The sequence below is a fragment of the Trichechus manatus genome, unplaced genomic scaffold (assembly GCF_000243295.1).
Source record: "Trichechus manatus latirostris isolate Lorelei unplaced genomic scaffold, TriManLat1.0 scaffold00213, whole genome shotgun sequence".
NCBI classification, from domain to species: domain Eukaryota; kingdom Metazoa; phylum Chordata; class Mammalia; order Sirenia; family Trichechidae; genus Trichechus; species Trichechus manatus.
The window spans coordinates 1,474,670-1,500,274 of NW_004444149.1; the positions used below are offsets into that span (position 1 = coordinate 1,474,670).

The following is a 25,605-nucleotide window of genomic DNA, read 5'->3' on the forward strand; positions in this document are numbered from 1 at the left end:
ACTCCAGGCTGGTGAAAATTCTGCAAGACCATCAAATGCCATTTGATGTGTACACACATGCCCAGGGTTAACACCCCACAATTTTCTGGCTCAGTAGTAGACCTATATTGGCCTCAATCTAACTGTATGTTCAGACTAGGGTTCTGAAGTGGAGATATGTAAAGATAAAGACTTAAAAAGATCACACAAAACATTCTGATCTATTGGGGTGCTAGTGTTATAAGTAATATTCCTTCCTGATTTTTATTTCTAATGTTATTATCATTAGCAATTTTAATATTATTATTTATGTGATAAGAACTGACCAAGCTTTATTAACATGTCCACGTTTAAAAAAAAAAAAAGTTTATTCTTATTTATTTATTTTTTATGGGAACCAGGCAAAACCACTTTTATGTAGTGATATAATAAAAACATAGAGTCTTCGGCTACTAACCGAAAGGTCGGCAGTTAAATCGACCAGCTGCTCCTTGGAAACCATATGGGTCAGTTCTATTCTGTCCCATAGGGTCGCTATGAGTTGGAACCAACTCAGCGGCATCTAACAACAACAACAACATGTACATAAGGAGCCCAAGTGGCACAGTGGTTAAGTGCTCTGCTAACCGATAAGTGGGCGGTTTGAAACCATGAGCTGCTCCGTGGGAGACAGGTGTGGCATCCTGCTTCTGTAAACATTTACAGCCTTGGAAATCCTATGGGGCAGTTCTACTCCATCCTATAGGGTCGCTATGAGTCGGAATCAACCCGATAGCAATAGGTTTTTTATGTATACAAGATTATTCAATTGCAACACTGCTCCTAATACTAAAAGATTAGAAAGAACCTAAATATCCATCTACAGGGGATAAGTAAATAGCATACCCATACAATGAATACCATGCAGCTGTAAAAAAAGAAATAAGCTCCCTGTTGTACTGATAAAATCTCCAATTTATATTAAGTGAAAAAGGCAAAGTGATGAACAATGTATATAGCATGTTATCATTTGTGTAAAACAGGAGGAAAACATATCCAATTTGCTGGTAAAAACAAATATTTTGAAAGAGATTTAAAAAAACTGGTAATTCTGGTTGCCTTGTCAGAGGAGAAATGGGCTCCTGGGCAGGCTCTTGTGCCTTTTGAATTCTGAATCATGTGACTAGTATTACCTAGGCAAAGAGTAAATTAAATCAATTTTTATATCAACAAAACCCCAGTGAGTCCCTTTAAAGTTAACAAATAATTATGAATTTTATTTCTATATATAGAAAACCCTGACGCAAACTTTGTTAGACTGAAATTGAAGATAAATGATTAAAAATAATGGGCTGCTACCCTCTATAGCAGAGCCCAGGTGGTAGAGTGGTTAAGAGCTCAGCTCTAACCAAAAGGTCTGAATCCACTAGCTGCTCCTTGGAAACCCTATGGGGCAGTTCTAGTCTATCCTACAAGGTCGCTATAAGTCAGAATGGACTTAATGGTAACAGGTTTGGTTTTTTCTTTGGTTTACCCCCAATAATAGACTAAATTCATCTTGGGAAATTTTTGATAAGTCCGTTGGTTTCTCATATGAGTACCTTTCACATAACATTCTCTCCAGGAAAAAACGACATTCTCTTTAGGACCTGGGTTCTAGGCTAGGGTTCTGATATTTGTTTTAAGTCCGTAAAAGTTCGTTTTCTCTCTGACCCCAAATTTCCCATCTGGAAAACAAGGGCTTTAAATAGTTCCGTAAGATTTTTTTTTGGGTAATGGAACTTCCACCAAGCTAATAGCAATTTATAATACCAATATGTAAAACAGATAAAAAGGCTGTGCTGGTAACCGCAGGAGTACGGAGTACCTGCTTCAGCTTCTCATTTCGTCCAGCTCCTAACACATCTGAAAAAACTTCAGGTTGCAGAGAACTGAAGGAATTGTGATTTCACAGTAACGTTTATTGGGCACTTTCTATCTGCAAGGCATGTGAATGAACTCATTTTATCTTCACAACAATCCTATGAGGTAAGTACTATGATTATCTCCATTTTATAGACAAGGAGACAAATAGGTAAATATGACTGAATGGCTGAAAGCATGGACTCTAAAAGCTAACTATTGGGATTTGAAACCCAGCTCTCCCACTTAATAGTTGTGTGACCTTAAGCAAGTTAAACTTTGTGTGTAAGTTTCCTCATTGTAAAATGGAGATGATAGTATCATAGGATTGCTGTAAGGATTAAATGATTTCTAAATATGAGCTTACTATTACTACTGAGTCTCTACCCAAGCTCACACAGCTACCAAGTAGAAAAGCTCAGCTTTGAACCTAGCCAGCCTGGAGTGTATATTTCTACTCTACTAAAAGGCAATCCCTCTACGTGTTTGTCAGTTTGTCGTACTGTGGTGGCTTGTGTGTTGCTATGATGCCGGAAGCTATGCCACCAGTATTTCAAACACCAGCAGGGTCACTCATGGTGGACGAGTTTCAGCAGAGCTTCCAGACGAAGGCAGGCTAGGAAGAAAGGCCTGGGGATCTACTTCCAAAAATTAGACAATGAAAACCTTACGGATCACAACAGAATATCGTTTGACATACTGCTGAAAGATAAGCCCCCTAGGTTAGAAGGCACTATCGAATAGCTGCAACAATGGACGCAAACATACCAATGATCACAAAGATGGCGTAGGACTGGGCAATGTTTCATTCTGTTATACGTAAGGTCACATGAGTCAGAGTGAACCCACTGGCAACTAAAACAGCAACAAAAGGCTATCATTTAAAGCAGGAGTTTAAAATCTTGGTAACTCAAAAATTTCAAAGTTCTTCCCGTTAAACAAAAAAATTATTTATGGACTCTTAGGTTTATATAACACCTGTAACTTGTCAAATGTAATGTCAACTCTGACCATATTCCAGTAAGTTTTATCTTTAAAAATTTTAGAAAGCTTACATTGAAAAGCTTCTTCTGTTTATCTACATTGCATTTAGACAACATTCTAGCAAGGAAGCACCATGAAATAAATGTTTAATTACTTCTACTCTAGTGGGGAAGTCTGAGGGCAGCTCAGCTAACACTGCTGCTGTATAGCAATATCACAGAGCCCAGCTGTCTATTTACAGCTTGAGAACTGATGCCAAGAGAAACAGAGTAGTAGGGAAATACTGGAAATCTAGACAGCTTTGTTGAGTGTCTATCGCAATGCATGAAGAAAAAACCTCAGATAAACCACACCCTCATTTAAATTAAAGCACAAAACCACAATCCAAGGCAGATGGAAACTAGCCATCATTTGGTGCTCCTGCTGTATTAGTTTCCTACTGCTGTTGTAACAAATTACCACAAACTCAGTGGCGTACAACTACACAAATTTATATCTTACAGTTATGTAGTTCAGAAGTCAAAACGATTCTCACAGGGCTAAAATCAAGGTATTGACAGGGCTGCATTCCTTTCTGGAGGCTTTAGGAGAAAATCAGTTTTACTGCCTTTTCCAGCTTCAAGGGGGTGCCCACAATCCTTGACTCAAGCCCTCTTCAATTTTCAAAGCTAGCAATGGCCGGTCCAGCGTTTCTCACATCACATCACTTTGACACTAGTCTTCTACCTCCTTCATCCATCTTTTAAGGACCCTTGTGATCACACTGGGTCTACCCAGATAATCTCCCTATTTGGTTCAAATAATTCAGAGTTCATTCATTCAGTGAGGCCATTTTACTGAGTACTCAATATATTTTAGTTTCTGGTAGGCTCTGGGGCATACACAAGAAAATAGAATACAACAAGCAGAGTCCGGATTACGAATGAGTTCTATTCCTAAATTGAATTTGTACATAAATTGAACAGTTAGGTATGGTTCATAACATTACTTAGTCAAATGTTTGTCTTACTATATAGTATATAGTATACCTTTCCATGCAAAAAAAAAACATTAAAGAAACACTTCCAGATAAAAGTAGCACCTGTTTGTTTTTCCAAACCATTATAGGAACCTCGAATTTTTAATATAACAGGCTTTATGCATGTTGGTTCATAACCACTGCAAGTCAGACGTTCATAACCTGGTGGCTGCCTGTATCTCATTTGCCTATACTTAGCTGACAATTCATGAATCAGAGTAGTTACTGAAAGCTACCTGAAGGCAGAGACCATGAGTGAGTAAATTTGTTTGTATACTGCTGCAGTGGAGTACCACTTAGTGTTTCTTCTTTGTAGCATATGCAATTATAACAGAAAAAGTTAGGTTTTAAGGGAAAGGCAAACTAAGGTCTAAAGATCAAGTTACTTCACTTCTCTAAGTCTTAGACTTCATCTATAAAATGGGATAAGATTATCTATCTCAAAGTGTTGTTTTTCATGAGGATTAAACAGGAACACATGTAATACTCCTGGCATGGTATTCCAAAAATGTAAATCTCTTTCCCTTCTGGCATTTTAAGTATCTAACATTCATTTGAATATTTCCAAGACTTGCTCTGCATTAGATGCTATGAAAGACTGTAAAAGAAAGGTTAGACATGGTCCCTGCCCTAAAATAAAAAAACATTTCTGACTGGGTAATACACAGGAAATACCCGAAACAAGGAAAGATAAAGGTAAACCTAAGCGGGCTCCATGAAGAGTTAGGACTTAAGACTTGGTTTGGAAAAGCAAATATATGATTTCCTTTTTACTTTAACAAAACAAAACAAAAAAAACCAAAAATGCTAATCCATATTTCAAAATACGGTAAGGGGGAAACTTAGGAGTGTCTATTTGCACTTCAGGAGCCCTGCTGGTGCAGTGGGTAACAGCTTGACTGCTAACTGAAAGGTTGGTGGTTCAAACCCATCAGCCTACCCTTGGGAGAAAGATTTGGCAGCTGGCTTCCATAAAGATTTACAGTCTTGGAAACCCTGTGGGGGCAGCTCTACTCTGCCCTATAGAGACACTATGAGTCGGAATAGACTCGAGGGCATCGGGTTTATTTGAGCTTTAGAGCTTGAATATGACTTTGAGATCAATCTAGCACAGTGATTTTCAAACTATTCCCTGGATCCCTAGGAGTCTACACATGTGAAGGAAAGGGAAATCCAAGCAGATCTTTCTCCCAATTTATTCTGCTTTACCCTTTGGGTGAAATTAAAAACTACTAGATAAGATAAATTTGGGGATTATCTGTGGATTTTAATAGTCCACAAACCAAAACCAAACTCATTGCCATCAAGTCGATTCTACTCATAGTGACCCTACAGGACAGAGGAGAACTGCCCCATAGGGTTTCTAAGGCTATAATCTTTACAGGAGCAGAATGCCACATCTTTCTCCCATGGAGCCGCTGGTGGGTTCAAACCGCCAACCTTTCGGTTAGCAGCCGAGCAATTCACCACTGTGCCACCAGGGTCCCCATAAACAAAAAACCCGCTGCCTTCGAATCAATTCTGACTAATAGCGACTCTATAGGTCAGAGTAAAACTGCCTGATAGTGTTTCCAAGGAGAAGCTGGTGGATTCGAACTGCAGTTCCCCTGAATTCAATGGTGAAGAAAAAGTAAACGTTAGCACAGAGTTTTGAAACACAACCATTTAGTCGCCACAGGAATCTGATGGACCTAGTTTTCACTGTTTAATTAACGATTCGGAAGAGAACACAGACTACCAATTACACCCACAAACCTTATCAACACCAACAGTATCGTAAACGATAACATAGTAATACTCTGCACTTCCTCTGTGCCTCGGAGCTAATTTTATCTTACATATATTATCTTATTTCACACATCAACCCTGAAGGCAGATTTGGAGTTAATTATTTTTTATGCTCATTTTTTGATTTCTTGTCGATAAGAGCTAAGAAAAAGTAACGTACTGAAGGTCACACAAGACGTAGGCGGTTGAGTCCAGAATTAAAAGACAAATATGTTTTCTTTACTCTCTAACAGGAGGCTGGGATCCCTGGTGGCGCAGTGATTAAGAGCTAGGCTACCCAAAAGGTCGGCAATTCGAATCCACCAGCCGCTCTTTGGAAACACTATGGGGGCAGTTCTACTGCGGTTGCTATGAGTCGGAATCGACTCTCTGGCAAGGGGTTTTTACCATCAGGCTGCCTAATGAGACTGCAGTTGTACCATCCATGAGGCGTGAGAAGAGTGCACAGAAACACCATTGCGTGTAGGCAGTGATGTGAAATTTGAGAAACGTAAGCTGTTATAAAGAAAAAGGAGGGGGGAAAAAAAAAAGCAGTGGTCGAGCATAGACCATCGCGCCAGTTCTGCCGTGGTCCCAGGTCGGCAACCCAGAGCCCAGAAGGAAGCCCCCTAGGAGGGGCGCCGACCCTACGGATCTCTCTCCCTACCTCATGAAGGTTCGGAGTCCCACTCCTTTCCCTCATCGGTATAACCCCCGGGCCGGTTCATTCCCTCACCGTGAGTCGGGGACCGGTCGTCCAGAAGCGATGAACCGCAACAGCGAAGAACGCTCAAATTGGACGGCAGGAAGCTACCTAGCGCGCAGCCGCCGCGGCCTCCAACCACCTGCCGGCGGAGGGGCGCGAGGCCGACTCCAACCCGCTCACCGCGGCGGGAGGAGGAGGAGAGAAGTGAGACACGGCGCCGCGGCAACGAGCCTGGAGAGGTAGATAAGTATACGTCTCTGACCACCACCCGCGCAATTCCAGTCATAACCGCAAGCTCTGCCCGTTTTCGCCTGTCCTTTTGCCCCTACCCCTGCAGCCAAGAGGAATGGAATAGTCCCACGGGGGGGATTGTGGGAGGCGCACGCGCGAGGGGTGGAGGGTAGGGGGGGCCGGAGGAGGAGGAGGAGGAGGAGGCAGCGGCCGTGGCGGCGGTTGGTGGCAGTGGGGGCGGGGAGGGGGGAGGAAAGAAGAGGAGGTGGAGGAGGAGGCTTGGACTCGCGCCGCTAAAGGTACGCGTGAGGGCCCGCACCAGAGCCGGCTTGACAGGGGCCGAGGGGGCTCGGGGGACCGTGCGAGGAGGAGCCCTAGAGCGAGCGCGTACGGGCTGGCGGGTGAGTGGGGCGGCGAAGGTGGTGGGAGCGGCGAGCGAGAGCCCAGATACACTCAGGCGCGTGCGGGCGGGCGTGCGCGCTCCGCGGCCAGAGTCGGGTGAGCGGGGGGGGCGGTGGGGGAGAACGCGGGGAGGGAGGAGTGGGAGGTGGGGGGGCACGAGGCGCCCTTCGCTCCCTCCCTCCCGAGGAGCTGCCGCCGCCGCCGCTCTGCCGCCGCCATTTTGGGTTCGCTTTGCGGAGGGGGAGAAGATCCCCGTTTTGGTTGTGGGACCCGCCTCCCCTCAGTTTCCCCCCTTAGCCCTACGCCTTTCCCTTCTCCCCTCTCGCATTTCCGCCAGTCCGCTCACCCGCTGTCCGCCTCCTGACAAGCGGGAGGGATCTGCCGTGGACCAAGGGAAGCGGAGGAGCCTGGTGGCGGCCGCCCCCTCCTCCCCACCTCCCTGCACTCTCATCTCTCTCGGCCTCGGCCTCTGACACGGTGAGTAGAAGGGCCTGGGGAGGCCTTTGGGCCTAAGTACTCCCTCAGCGAGGCAAGCCTTGGCTTTCTGGGAGCTGCTGACATCTCCCGGACCTGGCCGTCCGGGAGCGAGGTGGTAAGGATGGGGGAGGGGAGAGCAGGGAAGGGGATCCTGAGCTTACCGGGAAGTCCCTCCAGGCGGGAGTGAAGGGGTGTCCCTGACAGGCCGGCTCCTGGCTTGGAGGAGGGGGCGGGAAAGTAAGCCCGTGGAGGCGGAGTCGGCTGTGCCCCTGACAGGTTAGGTTTTGTGTGGGCATGATTGGAGCATCCCCCATGTCTAGTTTGTTTCTGTTTAAGGGATAAGAGATTCAGGGGAGATCATCTTCAGAAGGTAGTTTACCTGTATGGAAAGACCTGTGGTGTCCCTGACACGCTAAAATGTATGTGGGAACGACAGAATGATCTTATTGTTGTAAGTTTAATGTCACTGGCTAATTTGTACATGGAAAGAGATGTTTTGGTCTAGAAGACAGATGGTCTGTTGGTGTGTAGCGGCAGTGTTTGTGTGTGTGTATGCAAGGATGGAAAGTGTTTCTCAAGGGTTTGCCCGGATTTGTGTAAGTGTAATGGAGTTCTCCTTGCAAGTTAGCTCATTTTTAAAATAAATGTTGACGTTTTTTCTGCAGGTTGATGTGTGTGTAAGTATTTTAGAGCTTGGGAGCACCCTGTTACTTACTGGGAAATAGCAGTAATGGCAGTATACCAGGCAATATACTGTGTGTGTGTGTGTGTGTGTGTGTGTGTGTGTGTGTGTGTGTGTGTTGGGGGGGGGGTCAGGGAGGGGAGAAACTTGGAATAGCTTAAGTCTTCAGACCAGTTGTGGTCTTAAGAATAGTTTGTGCCTCTGAGTAGAGTGAATTGTGTAAATGTGAAGGTCCAGAACATCTTTTAACATAGTAATTGCTGTGAGGGTAAAAAGAATGGGTGGCTTTTTCGATGACCTTGGTTTGTATCAACACTTAATGATAGAATAAAACTTTTATAATTTTTAGAGTGCTCTTTCAGTTTCTTTGTGATCCTGAATTTCTGTGAAAGTGCTAGGATAGATGTTTTCCCCCATTTTACGAAATAAGAAGTTGAAGTATGAAGAGAGAGAGTTTTCCAAAGTCACACATTAAGTTGATGGCAAAGTTGGGACTAGCATTCAAGTTTTTTTTGACTGCTAATCCACTACTACATGCACCGTACCACGGTGCCTCAGGAAGTCTTTAGCAAGCGTCTGAGTAGATTGGAAAGATAACGTGTATGACTGTCTGGGATTGTTCCTGGGAGAGATCATTTGTGTCACGTGTATGGAATATAGGTTGTCCTTGCCAGTCTGATCTGTATGAAATGGATATCCATGACTGTTATTTTATGTTTTTGGAGGAAGCAAAACATTTCTGATAGTTTAGCTTGTATATTTGAGAGAGGAACGTCTTTCACAGCTTAATTTGTACCAGAGCAGCTCCATCGAGGCTGACATCTTAACTTTAAATCTATGGGAGGAAGAATCCTTCTTTCATTCATTCAACAAATATTTATTGAATGCTCACTCAGTAAATGGTCCCTGCTTTGGGGTGACATTAACCAGGGTGATGCTGTTGAAATAGCCTGGGTGCATAGGAGGGGAATTGCTTGGAATTGAAACTAGAAAACTTGCCTTAAAAAGATATTCAATTTGGAGGAAATTTAAGTCTTCCAGACAGTTTAATATGGAAGGGTACAAGAATATGGAACAGAGCGGACAATTTTTGATAAAATGTACTGCCTTTTCTATGTTGTTTTGGTATTTGTGAGCAAACTATTTTTGGGAACTGGGAATTGTTGATTTATGTGCCTGTGGATATTGGAGCTTTTTGGCTGGGCCGAAGAAATTCTTTGAAGGACTTACTTTGTAGTAAGGAGCCCCCTCTATGAATATACGAATTGAGCGAACTTATCTGTATCCCTGGTGGCACAGTGGTTAAGTGCTCTGCTGCTAACCTAAACGTTGGTAGTTTGAACCCACCAGTTGCTCCGCTAGAGAAAGATGTGGTGGTCTACTTTCATAAAGATTACAGCCTTGGAAACCCTTTGGGGCAGTTCTTTTCTGTCCTGTAGGGTCACTATGAGTCATAATCGACTTGATGACAGTGGGTTTTTTTACCTGTACTCCACTGGAAAGTATGATTTTTTTGATAAACTGGTTTAGTGGATTCTTAAAGTTTTTTTGGATCACTTACCTTGTGAGAATCTGATGATAGTTACACGGGACCCTCTCTACAGAAAATGAATATAATACGTGCAATAACACAAATTATGTGTACAATTTCAGGAACTTAAACTATGATGAAAGAGAAACAGTTTATATATTCAGGTCTCATTTCGGGGTCTTTTTTGTGATTTTGTTTAGGAGTGGGAGTAGAGACATTTCTTGAAATGTTGGTATAAGTTTTAACATTGAAGGTTTCTGTGACAGTGTTTGAACATTTTGACAGTAAGGAGAACTTTAGGATCCATGTTTTCTATTCTTTCCGTTCTTTTGCAAACTTATTTCTGCAATTTGAGTACATGATTCTGAATTAGGTGATAAGGGAATATAATATATTACAAATGACTCTGGCTTTATTCTCTTTCAGTATTTTTTTACTGTGAAGTTCTTGAGAAATTGGCTCATCTCTACAGTTTTGCATTGCAGCTGAGGTTGTTTGAAGCTCATTTCTTGAGCTTTAGCTTAGTTATAACAAACATTTACTGAGTTAATCCTTAGTGGGGAATACAGTGATGAATATATGGTCTCTGTCCTTGAAGAAGGAGCCCTGGTGGTGCAGTGGCTAAGGTGCTCGACTGCTGAGTGGAAGGTAGGCTGTCTGCTTCTGTAGAGTTTTACAGCCTTGGAAATCCTATGGGGTCGCTGTGAGTCGGAATCTGCTCAACGACAGTGGGTTTGATTTGATTTAGGTCCTAGAAGACAGTCTAGTCCAGTTGAAGCTATGGGTCGTATGCTAGTGAGGGCTTTCAAAAGGACAAGGAGGGAAGCTTATTCTGGAAGTTGAGTTTAGTGACTTAATTGCAAAGAGCTTTTGCTATTACTTATTCTTAAGAAGTTTTCACACTGGTTAAGAGCTACAGCTGCTAACCAAAAGGTCAGCAGTTCAAATCCACCAGCCACTCCTTGGAAGCCCTATGGGGCAGTTCTACACTGTCTTATGGGGTCACTATGAGTTGGAATCGACTCGACAGCAACGGATTAAGAAGTTATCATGTTTTCACCCTCTGTATGCAGCTTTGTAGAAGCCCTGGTGGCGCAGAGATTAAGAGCTTGGTTGCTAGCCAAAAGGATGGCAGTTCGAATCTACCAGCCGCTCCTTGGAAACCCTATCGTGGGCAGTTCTCTGTCCTGTAGGTTTGCTGTGAGTTGGGATCCACTGGAAGGCAACAGGTTTATATGCAACTTTGTAGCTAAAAAATGTGTTTTGGTATGATCTGATATTTTTGGATAAAGGAATCATTTGATTTAAAAAGGAGGCAAACATTAGTAAAAGAACTCTCACTCCGTTAGCTTGTTTTGGGATGTATTTCTACAATGAGTTTATGTTAAAAGGTCTTAATGTCATTTTTGCTTATATGTACATCTGGAAAACCCTTCTGGGGTAAAATCCAGCTATACCCATTAAAAATATTACTGCAATTTTGAAAGAGCGAGAGATTCAGAAAGGTGTTTTTGGTAGGACAGATTACAGGATTCAGTAAGATAATGGAGCGATCTTTTGAAAAATGGTCTGGTTGTCACTTTTCTTTATCGGCCCTGTGTAAGAATGTCATGTAAATTTGTGAAAGGTTAATATTTTTTCTAATTTTTAAGCTAGGTAGTAGTTTCATTGGTGTTATTAATAATAATAATGTGTGTGCAGTGTGTATATATGTTCAGATATGCATATATGCATAGATACAGTCTTTCATGTGTATCAGGTACTTCACGATTAAAAAAAATTAATACTTGTACTAACCACAAAAAATGATTCAGAATCTTTAAGGATCAAGATTGGAAAGGAATTTTTACGTCCTATTCTTGGGTTGTGTCATTACAGTGTTAGTAGTGCCACTTGCGACTTTAGTCTAAGTTTTCTTACATGCCTTATTAGTAGAGAATTAGCCATCATTCCTGCCCATAGTGATCTGCCTGTACACATTAGAGAAGTTTTACCATGCATGTAAGTGCTGGGTCTCAGTTAAATAACTTCATGTTACTGTTTGAGTCGTATGCGTTGGTCTGGGTCTTTTAAAGGTAGTATACAGCCTTGCTGTAATCCGCGGTGAGGTCCACTTTGTGCCAGCCTTTCTAGCAGCATGGTTGCCACAGGAGAGAAATGCAAGCAGTTTCTTTTTGTTTTTTTTTTTTCTTTTATGAGTTTTTACCGCTAATTTTTTTGATCATTTTCCTTAAAATTACTTGTGATGTTTTTTATATTCTTAATGTATGAAGAGCTTAGATTTTCTTGCTTTTGATTTGTCATCTTAGTTAATGATAACGTCAGTCTTATATTTCATGTATTAGAAATCCTTTTTTTAATGACCACTTCATTTGCAGAGTTAGTGGCAGAGTTTGATGTTGACCCAGCCCAAATTACAGCTTCAAATGATGACAGAAATTTAATAACCTGATATTTCTGAGTTGTATTTCCTTCATTGAACATCTAGCTTTTTCATATTTAAAGAATCTGTAAGATTTTGTTAGTATTAATGTTGTTGCTTTTCACTTATAAGTCATTTGCTCTCAGATATATGCAGTGTCACCTGCTTGTAAGCATTTTTTTTTAATGTGGAAAATTTCAAACATATAGAAATCAAAAGAGTAGTGTAATAAGCCCTTACGTACTCAACATCCAGCTTCAATAGTTATCAAACACATGGCCGTTCTTGTATTGTCTGTATCCTGACCCCTGTCTCTACTCCCCACCTTGCTTATTTTGAAGCACATCTTTCAGATATTATATCATTTTATCCATAACTATTTCAGTGTATACAGTCTTTTCACTCCTAGATGGGGAATTATTTCTCTGTACTTAAGTTTACATAACATTTTAAATAAAGTATCTGATGAGAGTTGAAACTGCCTATACCAGATACTTTTAATATGTTACTTGTCAATAGGGATTTGCTCTACAAACTAAGAAATGAGGTGAGTAGGAATCAACATCACTGCTTTTAGATGTTTGCATTGATAAATGAGAACAGTTCCTATGTTTGCCAAAAAAGCTTATCAACTTTTTTCAGATGCACAAGTGGGAAATAAAGTGTCTGTTATTATAGGCTTTTTTTTTTTTTTAAGTCATAGTGACAAGATGCTAAAAACATTTTCAAGTTTTTAGTTCCTGTTGATTTTCTAACAGCATTCAGTCATCATGGAGAAATTACATAGTATTATGAAGAATTCAGATACTATTGGTGATTGAACAGGAACTGAGATTGTTCTAAAGTCAACTTGCTATTTAAAGAGAATGAAATGCAAATTGTTTTGAACTTTGAAATTCCAATTGTGAACATTTGAAAATCCATACTATTGCTTATAGGTCTGTGTCAGAGCATGGTTATCATGAATAGAAATATTGTAGAAAAAGAAAGTACATAGTGCCATTGAGTTATAAGGTGAATCAGATTATAGAGCTCTTAAGTGGTTTTTAGTAAAGTACAATCTAGACACATGTTTTTTTCTTCCACCAAAGACAGTTAAGCTCAGATGAATGGGAGTTCCATCATTAGTCAAAGTTTGGTCAACTTAATCTTTTGTTATATCTTAAGTTAGTTTCCCAGTAAATAAATCATTAGTCTTTGACTTAATCTTCTGCTTCTACATTTTGTTTAATGTGTTTTCCATACTTGGTACCAAATCACTCTTCTCATCCAAACAACTTCATTTGCCCTAAGTCCACAGGAGGACACTGTGCCACATTACAAAGTAGCTATATCATGGCTTCTTGGTATAAATGACATCATTTGGAAAGTGAAGGAACCATTACTTAAGGTAACAAGGTCTCTTAAATTCAGCACTGCTGAAAATGAAAACTCCAGAGTTTAAATATTTGCTAACAGGACTGAATGGAGTGAATTTAAAAGATTGGCTTTAAAACAAGAGACAGATAACTCTGACATTTGAGAAGATGGGGGAGTGAATCAATCATGTATAGTGATTACCGAGTGAACATTATTATTTATAGTATAAAAGTCTTCAAAGAAGATTGGAGGATACATATCTGTAAGTAGAGATTTCATCTAACTAAATGATAAGACAAGTTGGGAAGTTAAAGTTTAGATGCAGAAGCATATCAAAGAAAAAAGGGCAATCACTTTTTAAACCACAGGGAGTTACAGCCCTTAGTTAATTTTACCCCCACACACACGCGCGCACACATATATTTATCATTAAGGAAAAAAATTAAATAACTGTAGAACAAGGCTAGGGTTTAATTCAGTTTAACAAATATTCTTTTTTGTTCATTCATAGATTGATCATTCAACCAGCCAACGTTATTTGAATGCTTACTCCACACTCATTTCTGTGCTGAAAAACAAACAAAAAACCAAACCTGTTGCTGTCAAGTTGATTCCGACTCGTGGTGACCCTATAGGTCAGAGTAGAACTGCCCCATAGGGTTTCCGCAGAGCAGCCAGTGGATTCGAACTGCCGACCTTTTGGTTGGCAGCCGAACTCTTGATCACTGCACCACCAGGGCTCCCATTTCTGTGCTAGGTGTTGGGAAAACAGACATACAGTTTTTTGCCTTCAAAATACTGAGTCTAGTAAGAGAAATGCCAAGTTAACAAACTAATTACAGTACGGTCTAATATTTGTGTCCAAGGTAGAGAGGAAAGAAAGTTTTTAAATCTATGGGGAGAAGGGGGAGGTTAGAGCTGGCTTCCTATAGTATAGTGGGTTTTAAAGGATAAATAGAATTTCTTTAGTAGAGTTTAGAGAGGGCATTCTAGGTACAGGGAAGGTCATCTTCAAAGGTATGAAAATGAATGTGATATAACAGGATGAGTTCAAGAGAGTGTAATTTGGATCTATATACGTTCAACCTGTTCTCCCGTAGATTTCCTGATCTTCAGTGCTAAATAAGATTGGCCTTTGTATTTAGAGGTCATCAATCAAATAAAGATAAGAATGTGTTCAATATACTCAGAAAAAAGTATATTATTACATTTAACAGTAATTTGTAGCGAAGATTAAAATTAAGAAAATATTCCAGCTACATTTTAGTTACTCAGAAAATTTTTGCTAGAGCATGTCACTGCATCAGCATTCTAGTTAATCAGGCCTTAATTATAATAAGTATCCAAATAATTATAAACAAAATGTATAATTACCCCTCTTAATAATGAACAATTTTCTCAGCTTCTACATTGGTATATTCCCCCCAGTTTTTTAGAGTCAAAGATCATGGACTTTGAAATCAGATTGACAAGGCTGAGATCCCAGTTTTGCTTCGTACCTATAATCTTAAGCCGAATACTTATGGTCTTTAGTTTCTTTGAGTGTAAAATGATGATAATACCTGTAGCATAGTGTTGTCTGATGATTAAATGAGACAATATGTGTAAGATGTTCAGCATAATGTATGGCATGTAACAAGTGCATAATATATATTAGCTGTTTTAGTGGTTATTTCTCTTCTTCATTTTCTGAAAAAACTGTTTTTAACAAATTAAATTACCTCCCTAATGTATATTTCCTGTAGGAGGTAAGAATATGCAAAATACATTTTAGAAAGTATATGGAAACAATTTCTTTACATGTGTGCATTTTTTTTTTTTTAATTCTCAAATTTTAGGGTACTGTCTACCTTAGTTTCTTCACAAGTGAATTCTAATTTTATATTTTCCTACTTAACTCCAGCCTAGGTTTTTGTGTTTGCCTTCTTTTTACCTTTTTTACCAAATCAAGGATTTGTCTCCAAAGTGAACAGGAACATGAATTTTGCTTGGGTAGAGAACCTCCTTAAGTATTTGAATTAAATTGGGTTTAGTTCTGACAGTCCTCTTTTTAAAACTGATCAATATTTCCTTTGTTTTTTTTGGAGCACAGTGTAATCTTCTAAAGCAGAACTCATGTCTTTCACTAAACCACCTCATTTGATTTTAGAAGCAAGACCAACGTGTATTTACTGAGTGCTTTCCATGTGCCGGAAACCCTGGTGGTGTAGTGGTTAAGTGCTACGGCTGCTAACCAAAAGATCAGCAGTTCAGATCCACCAGGCGCTTGTTGGAAACTATGGGGCAGTTCTACTCTGTCCTGTAGGGGTGCTATGAGTCGGGATCGACTCGATGGCAGTGGGTTTGCTTTTTTTGGTGTACCGTGTGCCGGGCACTGGAGATACAGGCATGAACAAAATAAGGTCCATGCTCTTCTTTCTAGGAAATTTGGGCATTTCCATTTTATTTTTCTAGTATATTTCCGTACTGCTGTAGATGTAGCCACCATCATTTTACATGTGGTGCAAACAAGACTTCTGTTACCTTTCTTTAAGGTAGATTAGAGATTCCTGAAGGAATGTCTTGCGATGTGATTCTTTTTTTTATGCCAGAGCAAATCAATTCTAGGACAAGAATCTCTTCCTCTTGAGGAATCCTTATTGTGTGCCTATGTTTTGTCCAGGCAGTCTGTTGGATAGTTAGTCCTTTGTGGTATCAATGAGTTGTCCACTGATCAGAGAAAAATAAAAACCAGCATTCTACCTCCTGTGCCTTCTAACAGAAGAAATATTTATTCATTCATTTATTCAACAAATATTCATCAGGTACCTGCTGTATGCCCAGTACTGTTCTAAGCCCAGGGGATACAAGCAGTGAATAGAACAGACAAAAATCACTGCCCTCATGGTCCTTACTTTCTAGTGAGTAAGATATTAAATAAATGGGTATAATGTCATACCATTTCGGTGATTAGTGTAAAGGAAATGTAAACGAGGTTAGGGATGTTGGGTGATTAGGGAAGTCCTCTGAGGCAGTGATTTGAGCAGAGACCTGAATGATATGAAGGACCAAGCCATGCAGCTATTTGGAGGATGAACATAAGCCCTGAGGCAGAAGTGTGCTTGGTGTGTTCTAGGAATAGCAAGGAACTGGAACAGAATAAGCAAGGTGGGGAAGAATGGTAGGAGATAGGTAGAAGAGGAGGCCAGGGGCTAGATAATGTAGGGACTTACAAGCCTTGATTAGGTGTCTAGGTTTTATTCTCGGTTTTATAGGAAGCTGTTGGAAGATTCTGAGCAGGGAAGTGACTTGATCTAATTTGAAAGACTGACTTTGAAAGATACAAGGGGGCAAGAATGATGGAAGCAGCTCAGCCAGTTAGGAGGCTGTTGTGGTAGTTGAGGCAAGAGACAATGGTGGGTTGAACCTCGAGGGTAGATTTGGGATCATTTTGAAGGTACTGGGGATGATATTTGCTGATATATTGGACGTGGAGTCTGAGTAAAAGAGGAGTAAAAAATTGCTCTAATAATGGCCTGAGCAGCTGGATGCCATTTACTGAGATGAGGAACATTGTGGGGGAAGCAAGTTACAGAGAGCAAGGAGTGCAGGAATTAAGAATTTGGTTTGTATATATTGACTTCGAGATTTCTATTAAATGTAGGAAGTTGGATGTACAAGTCTTGAGGTCAGGACAATTATAAATTTGGAGTTTTATCAGTGTAGAGATACTATTTAGAACCATGAGATGAGACGAGACGAGATCACTTAAAGATTGAGTGTAGAGAGAAAAGAGAGGAAGTTCTTGGACTGAGTTGTGATGTATTCTTGAGTAGAGGAATTTATCAAGAATGCCAGGGCTGAAAGACAATCTTTTGGTAATTTTAGGAGTAGTACCTTTCTGGCTAGTAAAACTTAGACCAGTTGCTGTAGAATTGACTCAGATTGCAACTCAGAGCGACCCCGTGTGTGTCACAGTAGAGTTGTACTCCATAGGGTTCTCAGTGGCTGATTTTTCGAAAGTAGATCAAGGAGGTAGCCATGCTTTTCTTCTGAGGCGTCGCTGGGTGGACTCAAACCTCCAACCATCTGTACCACCCAGGGACAGAATCAGTTGCCGTCAAGTTGATTCTGACTCATGATGACCCTGTTGGCGTCAGAGTAGAACGGTGCTCCATAGGAAGAAAACCATAGGGTTTTCAGTGGCTGATTTTTTCAGAAGTAGATTGCCAGGCATTTCTTCCAAACTGCCTCTGAGTGGACGTGAACTGCCAGTCTTTTAGTTAGCAGCTGAGCATGTTAATTGTTTATACCATCCAGGGACTCCAGGAAAACCTAATAAGTACTAATTAGTTAACATGTAAGAGACAAAAGGAAAATGATTTGTAAATAAATGGTTAATTTTTATTTGTTCTTTGAGTGTGTCTTAGAGATGCAGAACACTCGTATTTATATGAAATTAAGAACCAGAGTGCTTATTTCTATTCGATTACTCTGAAAAGGTGGCAGGAATGGTCATTACCTTTCTAGATATCTATTGTGGAGGGCCAAATAAGGTAAAGCAGATACATACAGGTTCATAAAATAATGGATGTGAGGTATCAAAAGGCATGAAGTTCCTTATCTGTTAACCTAATAACCATTTCTGACTTTGGAAATTTACAGAATAAGAGTGAGAGCAAGCTGCCTCCTTTTTCTTATTTAGTCTATTATTGGGCATTATCAGACCTTACTTTAAAGAAGTCAATTTTCACTGGTGGATTTCATGAGTAAACACATCTATAATATCTTAGAATATATACATAAGATATGATACTTATAAAATTAAGGACTTGATTTAGTAGGTTGAGTTACTGTATATTTGGGAATGTATTTTCTGGGTGTGGGTAAGTATTTATTTTAAGGTGTTTTGAGTGTCAAATTTAAAGGAACAAATAACAGACAATAAAGACAGCCACTCATTGCATTTGGGTTATTTACTATTGATTTTAAAACGATCACAGATCTTTTTAGCTCATGCACAAAACAGATACTCTCTTGCTTAGGAACATGACCTCACACTTGCCAGTCTACGTCACCATTAAGAAAATGTAGGGCCCATCTGTTGAATTGGCAGTATGCCTGAAAGGCCAGCAGTTTTGGACACTCAGTTCAGGAAGAGAAATTAATTCCAGAATATCGAGGGGAGATATTTCTAGTTACAACATATTCCCCAGTGTTTATCTGACTCCTTGTTACTATTTTATAGAAATTGTGGGGAATTAAGGATCCATATCATCTATGATTTCTTTTTCCCAAGTCAAAGTCAGAACCATCAACTTCATGCGTTAGAAAGCCAGTTCTCCTTCTTCAATTCAGGTAAATGGTTTCCTTAAATAATACTATGAAAAGTTTCTAGATAATTTAGAGGCAATTCAATCATCATCTCAAGTAGAACTGAGATTTTTAAGATAGTAATATGATTTGGGGTTCAGAGAAACCTCAAAAAATATTTCTAGACGAATCTTTTCTACAGGAATTCAGAAACTATACATTGAGACTTAAAAATGTTGTTGTTGTTAGGTGACCCTATATATGACAGAGTGAAACGCTGCCTGGTCTTGCGCCATCCTCACAATCCTTGCTGTGTTTGAGCCCATTGTTGCAGCCACTGTATCAGTCCATCTCATTGAGGGTGTTTCTCTTTTTTGCTGACCCTCTACTTTACCAAGCATGATGTCCTTCTCCAGGGACTGGTCCCTGCTAATAACATGTCCAAAGTACGTGAGACAGAGTCTCCCCATCCTCATTTCTAGGGAGCATTCTGGCTGTACTTCTTCCAAGAAGGATTTGTTCGTTCTTCCATCAGTCCCTGGTACAGCCAGTGTTCTTTGCCAACACCGTAATTCAAAGGCATCAATTCTTCGGTCTTCTTTATTCCAGCTTTCGCATGCATATGAGGCAATTGAAAATAGCATGGCTTGGGTCCGGTGCACCTTAGTCCTCAAAGTGACATCTTTGCTTTTGAATATTTTAAAGAGGTCTTTTGCAGCGTGTTTGCCCAATGCAGTAAATAGATCGTTTGATTTCTTGACTGCTGCTTCCTTGGGTGTTGATTGTGGATCCAAGTAAAATGAAATTCTTGACAACTTCCATCTTTTCTCCGTTTGTTGTGATGTTGCTTATTGGTCCAGTTGTGAGGATTTTTGTTTCCCGTATATTGAGGTATGATCCAACATAGAAGAACTAAATGGTTAAAAATGGCTGCTACTTATTTCACGAGTATCCATTCTGTTACCTGATTTTAGATGCTGGCCTTAAAAACAGTAGGTCTATTAAGAATGTGATGAAAACTTTATACCCTTCTCCCATTTAATACACATGTGTACATAAAATTTTTGGTATATAATTTTAGGGAGTTTGTGGGCAGTTTTGATTCTAGGCCAAGAATCCCTGCTTCGTAAGCATCTTAATTGCGAATATTATGGAATGATAGTTGCGATCTTGTTCTTCAAAAGAGACTTCTCTTGAAAATGGAAACAAACATATAAAGAAGGGTGGTGATCTAGTTTAAAGAGGTGTGTAGTAACTGGTAGTCTGTTGAATGGAAACAGGAATTTATTTAAAAAAAAAATAGCTTGTAAGTATTAGAATAATTGAGTTAGAATGTATGTACAGAAGTTATTGGGTTAGTTTTCTCAGTATTATGTAGATATGAACAAAACAGTAACAACCAAAAATGTAGGCATTTGTATATGATGGGTATATATATTTCATATTTTTAAAAAACGTTTTAATGTATTTTTTTGTTTAATTGTAAAGCTAAAACAAATTCTCTAATAAGTCATATAACAGAGATCTATATAAAAATTAATTTTTCGTTTTCTTCCAAACTCTTTTACCAGAAGTAGCCAGTAGTGTCAGTTGGTATATATAATCACTGATATTTTTTCTGTGTGCACGCAAGTACATATGTTTATTTTGCTACTCTTTATATGTATGAGCTCATGCTTGCTTTTTCACTTAAAAAAATAGCAGACATGACTCTATATTTGTGTGTATATATATTTAACCCTTTTTATTGGCCATTTCACGAGTGCTGTAATAAATCTTTTATTGGGGCTCTTGTTTTTTTGTGATAGATTGTCAAAAGTGGTATTCCTTTTGGAGTCAAAGGGTATCTTGAATTTAAAACTGAAATAGATACTTAGTTACTTTCTAAAATGATGGCGACAGCTAGTGCCCACCTTCCCACACCTGTCCAGTATTGATTGTTACCAATTTTTAAAATTTCATCCAAACTAATCAGCGAAAAATGCCTTGTTTTAATTCACATCTCCTCAGCTTTTGGTGAGGTGATGCATCTATTTAGGTTTTTATTTGATTATTTCTATCTCTTCCCTCGTAACTTGCCTGTGCAGATCTCTTTTGTATGGAATATCGTTTTCCATCTTTCACTTTCAGCATCTTTGTTCGTTGAATCTAAAGTGAGTCTTGTAGACAGCGTATGGTTAGATCTTTTTTTTTTTAAATCCATTCTTTGTTAATCTCTGCCTTTTGATTGAAGAGTTTAATCCATTTACATTTAAAGTAATAAAGGAGTTTAATCCGTTTACATTTAAAGTAATTAATAAAGGAGGACTTCTGCCTTTTTGCTATTTGTTTCTGTGTTTTTTTTCCTTTTTTGTTCCTCCTTTTCTCCATTACTGTCGTCTTTTGTGTTTAATTGGTATTTTGTAGTGTACTGTTTTGATTCCCTTTTGTGTATACTTTTTAGATTTTATTCTTAACGGTTACCATTTGGATTACAATTAACCTACTAAATGTGTAATAATCTGATTTGAATTGATACCAGTTTAGCTATAATAGTATACAGAAATCTGCTATACAGCTCTGTCCTCCCCCTTATGTTGTTATCACAGAGTACATCTTAATACAGTGTTGTGTATCCATTAGCATAGATTTATAATTATTGTTTTATTCATTTGTTTTTTAAATCATGTGGGAAATAAAAGGAGTTATAAATAAAAATTCAGTAATAGACTGGCTTTTATATTTACCCATTTAATTATCTTGACTGGTGTTCTTTATTTCTTCATATAGTTTCAAATTACTGTCTAGTGTCCTTTCATTTCAGCCTGAAGTATTTCTTGTAGGACAGATTTACTAGCAAAGGACTCCCTCAGCTTTTGTTTATCTGGGAATGTCTAAATTTCTCCTTTATTTTTAAAGGATAGTTTTGCCAGATAAAGAATTCTTGTGTTGACAGTTTTTGTCTTGTTTTTTTTTTTTCTTTCAGTACTTTAAAAATACCCTTCCACTTTCTTCTGACTTCCTGGTTGCTGATGAGAAATCTGCTGTTACCTTATTGAAGTTCCCTTGTACATGATGAGTCACTTCTCTCTTGTTGCTTTCCAGTTTTTCTCCTTGTCCTTGGCTTTCAGCAATTTGATTATAATATATCTCAGGTGGATCTCTTTGTGTTTGTCTTGGTGTTTGTTTAGCTTCTTGAATGTGTGAATTCGTCTATTTTATCAAATTTCAGAACTTTTTGGCCATTGGTTTTTCAAATATTCTTTCTGCACCTTTCTCTCTCCTCCTGGGAGTCTCATTATGCATATTGGGTACACTTGATAGTGTCCCACAGGTCTCTTAGGCTCTGCTAATTTTTCTTCATTTGTTTTCTTTCTGTTCACATTGGATAATTTTAATTGACTTTTCTTCAAGTTTGCTAATTCATTCTTTTGCATGCTCAAGTCTGCTATTGAAATCCTCTGGTGAGTTTTTCATTTTAATTATTGTATTTTTCAGCTTTAGAATTTGTTTGGTTCCTTTTCATAATTTGCGTTGCTTCGTTGATATTCTCTAGTTGTTCATACATCATTTGGTTGGTTTTCCTTAGCTCACTGAGCATATTTAAGACAGTTGATTTAAAGTCTTTGTTTTATAAGTCCGGTGTATATGCTTCCTGAAGGACCAAAACCACACTCGTTGCTGTTGAGTCCATTCCAACTCATAGTGACCCTATAAGGCAGAGAAGAACTGCCCTGTAGGGTGTTCAAGGAGCAGCTGGTGGACTCAGACTGCCAACTTTTTGGTTAGTAGCCAACCTCTTAACCACTGTGCCACCAGGGCTCAGTTTCTGCTAATTACTTCTGTGAATGGGTTGTGCTTTCTTGTTTCTTTGTATGCTTTGTAATTTTTTGTTGAAAACTGGACATGTTGGATATTATAATGTAACTCTGGAAATCAGATTCTTTCCTCCTCCTGTGGATTTGTTTTTGTTGTTTGCTGTAGGCTGTAGCTGTTTGTTTCACTTTTCGTAACTATTTTTTTTAAAGTGAGTGTTCTTTGTCATATGTGCTTGAAATCTGTTCCTTTAGCTTGTGTTCAGCTACTGTTTGACAGAGGCTTCCTTGAATGCCAAAACTCCATCCCCTCCCCCACCCCCCACCCCCCAAAAAAGACTAAAGAGAGAAAAAAAACCTCTTCAAGTCTTTACAGATTGGCTCTGTGTTGGGGCACTTGTTCAACTTCTAGCCAGGCCATTTATCACTCTGCCTTTGCCTTTACTTCCTGCTTGCACTTAACCTAGAGATCAACCAGAGGTGAAAGGTTAGGGTCTTCTTTTGACCTTTTCTGAGTATGCATCCTGGCCTTGGCACGTGCATGGCTTTTTAAATTCCTCAGTACACATGGCAAATTCGAATGCCCTGATTTCCCAAAGACTCTCTACAGATTTTTTTCCAGGCTTTCAGCACTCTAATGTATGCCTCACCTGTAATCTTTTGCCCCAAGAGGTTTCCGGTTGTTTGCCTTGGAATTTTTTTGAGGAATACCCTCCACTTTTCCACCCTGAGCAAGTTCCAAGTTAGGCAAAACAAAGACAAGCACCTTGCCTCTGTCCTTCAGGTAGCCCCTTAAACAAGTTAGAACAGATGAAAACAACATTCTTTGCTAATAAAGTTTGCTCTGCTCCCTCTAAAACTAGGGACTAAGATCCCACACTGGGTATGTGGACTGCCATCTTTAAGACCGCTGCCAAGCTGGGGGAGGTGGTTGGGGCAAGACTGAGTAAAAGAGTCACGAAGATTTTCTACCATTTTTAAGTTATCTTTTTCTTCACTCAGTGTTCACTTGGTCACTGTAAACTTTTGACTGTTTTCCAGAGTTCTGACAAAGTTGATTCTGACAGTTTTTGCTTGAGTTTTCAGTGTTTCTGTGGAGGGACAGTCCCTTAGAGCTGCCTACTCCATTATTTTCACGACATTATGCTCACCTGTGCATGTCTCTTGTGTGGCTTTTCTTATTAGTTTATAGAATACTTTGCATATTAGGGATATTAATCCTTTTTTCATATTTATTGTATTTTCTCTCACTATTTTATGTCTTTTGATTTTGTTTATAGTGTCTTATTATTTAGAAAGATAATGCTTTTGTATAATCAAATCCATCAGTATTTTCCTTTATGGCTTCCCAGATTGCTTAAGAGGGCTTATCTACCCATCCAAAAAAAACCTGTTAGTGTCAAGTTGATTTCAATTCAGAGCGACCCTTTAGGACAGTAGAACTGCCTCAGAGGATTTCCAGGGCTGTAATCTTTATGGAAATGGACTGCCATATTTTTATCCTGCAGAGAGGCTGGTGGGTTCGTATTGCCAACTTTTTGGTTAGCAGCTGAGTGCTTAACCACTGTGCCACCAGAACTCGTTTAGGTACCCATAGACTATAGGAACAGTCATATTCTTCTTCAAGTACTTATATTTTATTTTTGTATAAAGGTCTTACATCCATGAGGAAATTATTTTTGTATATAACATGAAGAGTGGGTCTAAATTTGTTTTCTACCAGTGTACAACCAATTATGTCAACATGCAGCAACATATATCAATTAAGTCAGCATTTTGTCAAATTGAAGTCTACTAATTGAAAAAGGAGTCTCACAAGACTGCTGCTAGCCTGTACTCTGCTTTTATGCAAAATAGGAAAGGAACCCCTTCCTCAAGATACTTTATTTTAACTAGCCAGAAACTTTTAACAGCTTTATCAAGATATAATTCATACACTCTGAAATATACTCATTGAAAGTGTAAAATTCAGTGGTTTTAATATATTCGCACAGTTCTGCAACCATCACCAGTATCTAATCTTAGAACATTTCATCATGGTACTCATTAGTACTCACTCTCTCCCTTTCCCCTGGCAGTCCCCCCAGAACTAGGCAACCACTAATTTATTTTCTGTCTAGATTTACTTTTTTGAACATGTAATATAAATGTAATAATTTAATGTTATCTTTTGAGACTGACTTTTATTTAGCATAATGTTTTCAAGATTCATCCGTGTTGAAGAATGTATCATTACTTCATTTCTTTTTATTGCTTTTTATTTTATTCCATTCTATACACCAGATTTTATTTTTCTCTTTATCAGTTGATGGATATATGAATTGTTACCAGTTTTTAACTATTATGAATAATGTTGCTGTGAACAGTTTTGTACAAGTGTTTATATGAACGTTCGTTTTCATTTCTCTTGGGTGTGTACCTAGGAGTGAAGTTGCTCAGTTGTATGGTAACTGTTTAATTTTTTGAGGAAATGCCAGACCGTTTTCCAAAAAGGCTGTACAATGTACCTTCCGACCAATAATGAAGGAGGGTTCAAGTTTCTCCACAGAAAATTTTTATAATAAATAAATATATTTACAGTGTGACTGGTTCCCCCTTAGGAATGACTCTTTTGTGCATTGTACAACCATATACAGTGACCCTGAGTTGACAGCCTCTAACCCTTGTCCAAATATAACAATTCATTAATGGAAAAAACCTATTTAATGTAATTTCTACCTCCCTCCTGTTGCCATTTTAGAGTTCACTGCAGATAGACATCAGTGTTGATGTACATGCTTTGCAATTTCTCCCCACTTTTTTTTTTGTTTGTTTTTTTACAATGTATTTCAAAAAACAAACATTTTTGGGGTTTTTTTTTTTTTTTAAACTGTACATCAGGTGAAGGCTTACAGAACAAATAGTTTCTCATTTAACAGTTACTACACATGTTGGCATATGACAATGCTTAACAATCTCACAACACATCAACACTATCCTTACTCAGACTTGGGTTCCCTATCACCAGCTTCCTTGTCCCCTTCTGCCTTCTAGCCCTTGTCCCTGGACTACTGTACCTCATTAGTCCCATTTGGTTTTAC

General features: G+C 39.1%; 2 protein-coding genes and 1 pseudogene across 7 annotated transcripts in view; 1 reads left to right on the top strand and 2 right to left on the bottom strand.

Annotated features, from left to right (window-relative positions):
- The window catches only part of DAP3 (death associated protein 3), a 44,624-nt gene extending 38,250 nt beyond the window's left edge, over window positions 1-6,374 (bottom strand). The window contains exon 1 of one of the 2 annotated variants that reach the window (XM_023742550.1): window positions 6,297-6,347. In XM_023742550.1, the coding sequence (XP_023598318.1) occupies window positions 6,297-6,332 (36 nt within the window). In that variant the 5' untranslated portion in view covers window positions 6,333-6,347. Of the gene's footprint in view, window positions 1-6,296 lie in introns of both variants that reach the window. The other variant, XM_023742549.1, reaches the window with a different exon arrangement.
- Window positions 6,375-6,511: 137 nt separating this feature from the next.
- On the bottom strand, window positions 6,512-7,419 carry LOC101354224 (lysine-rich arabinogalactan protein 19-like; annotated as a pseudogene).
- The window catches only part of ASH1L (ASH1 like histone lysine methyltransferase), a 239,739-nt gene continuing 220,980 nt past the window's right edge, over window positions 6,847-25,605 (top strand). Inside the window, exons 1-3 of one of the 5 annotated variants that reach the window (XM_023742554.1) lie at window positions 6,864-6,967; window positions 7,306-7,445; window positions 18,667-18,776. The gene's annotated coding sequence lies outside the window, so the exon portion shown is untranslated. Of the gene's footprint in view, window positions 6,968-7,263; window positions 7,446-18,666; window positions 18,777-25,605 lie in introns of those variants that run through there. The other 4 variants (XM_023742553.1, XM_023742556.1, XM_023742555.1 and 1 more) reach the window with 4 other exon arrangements.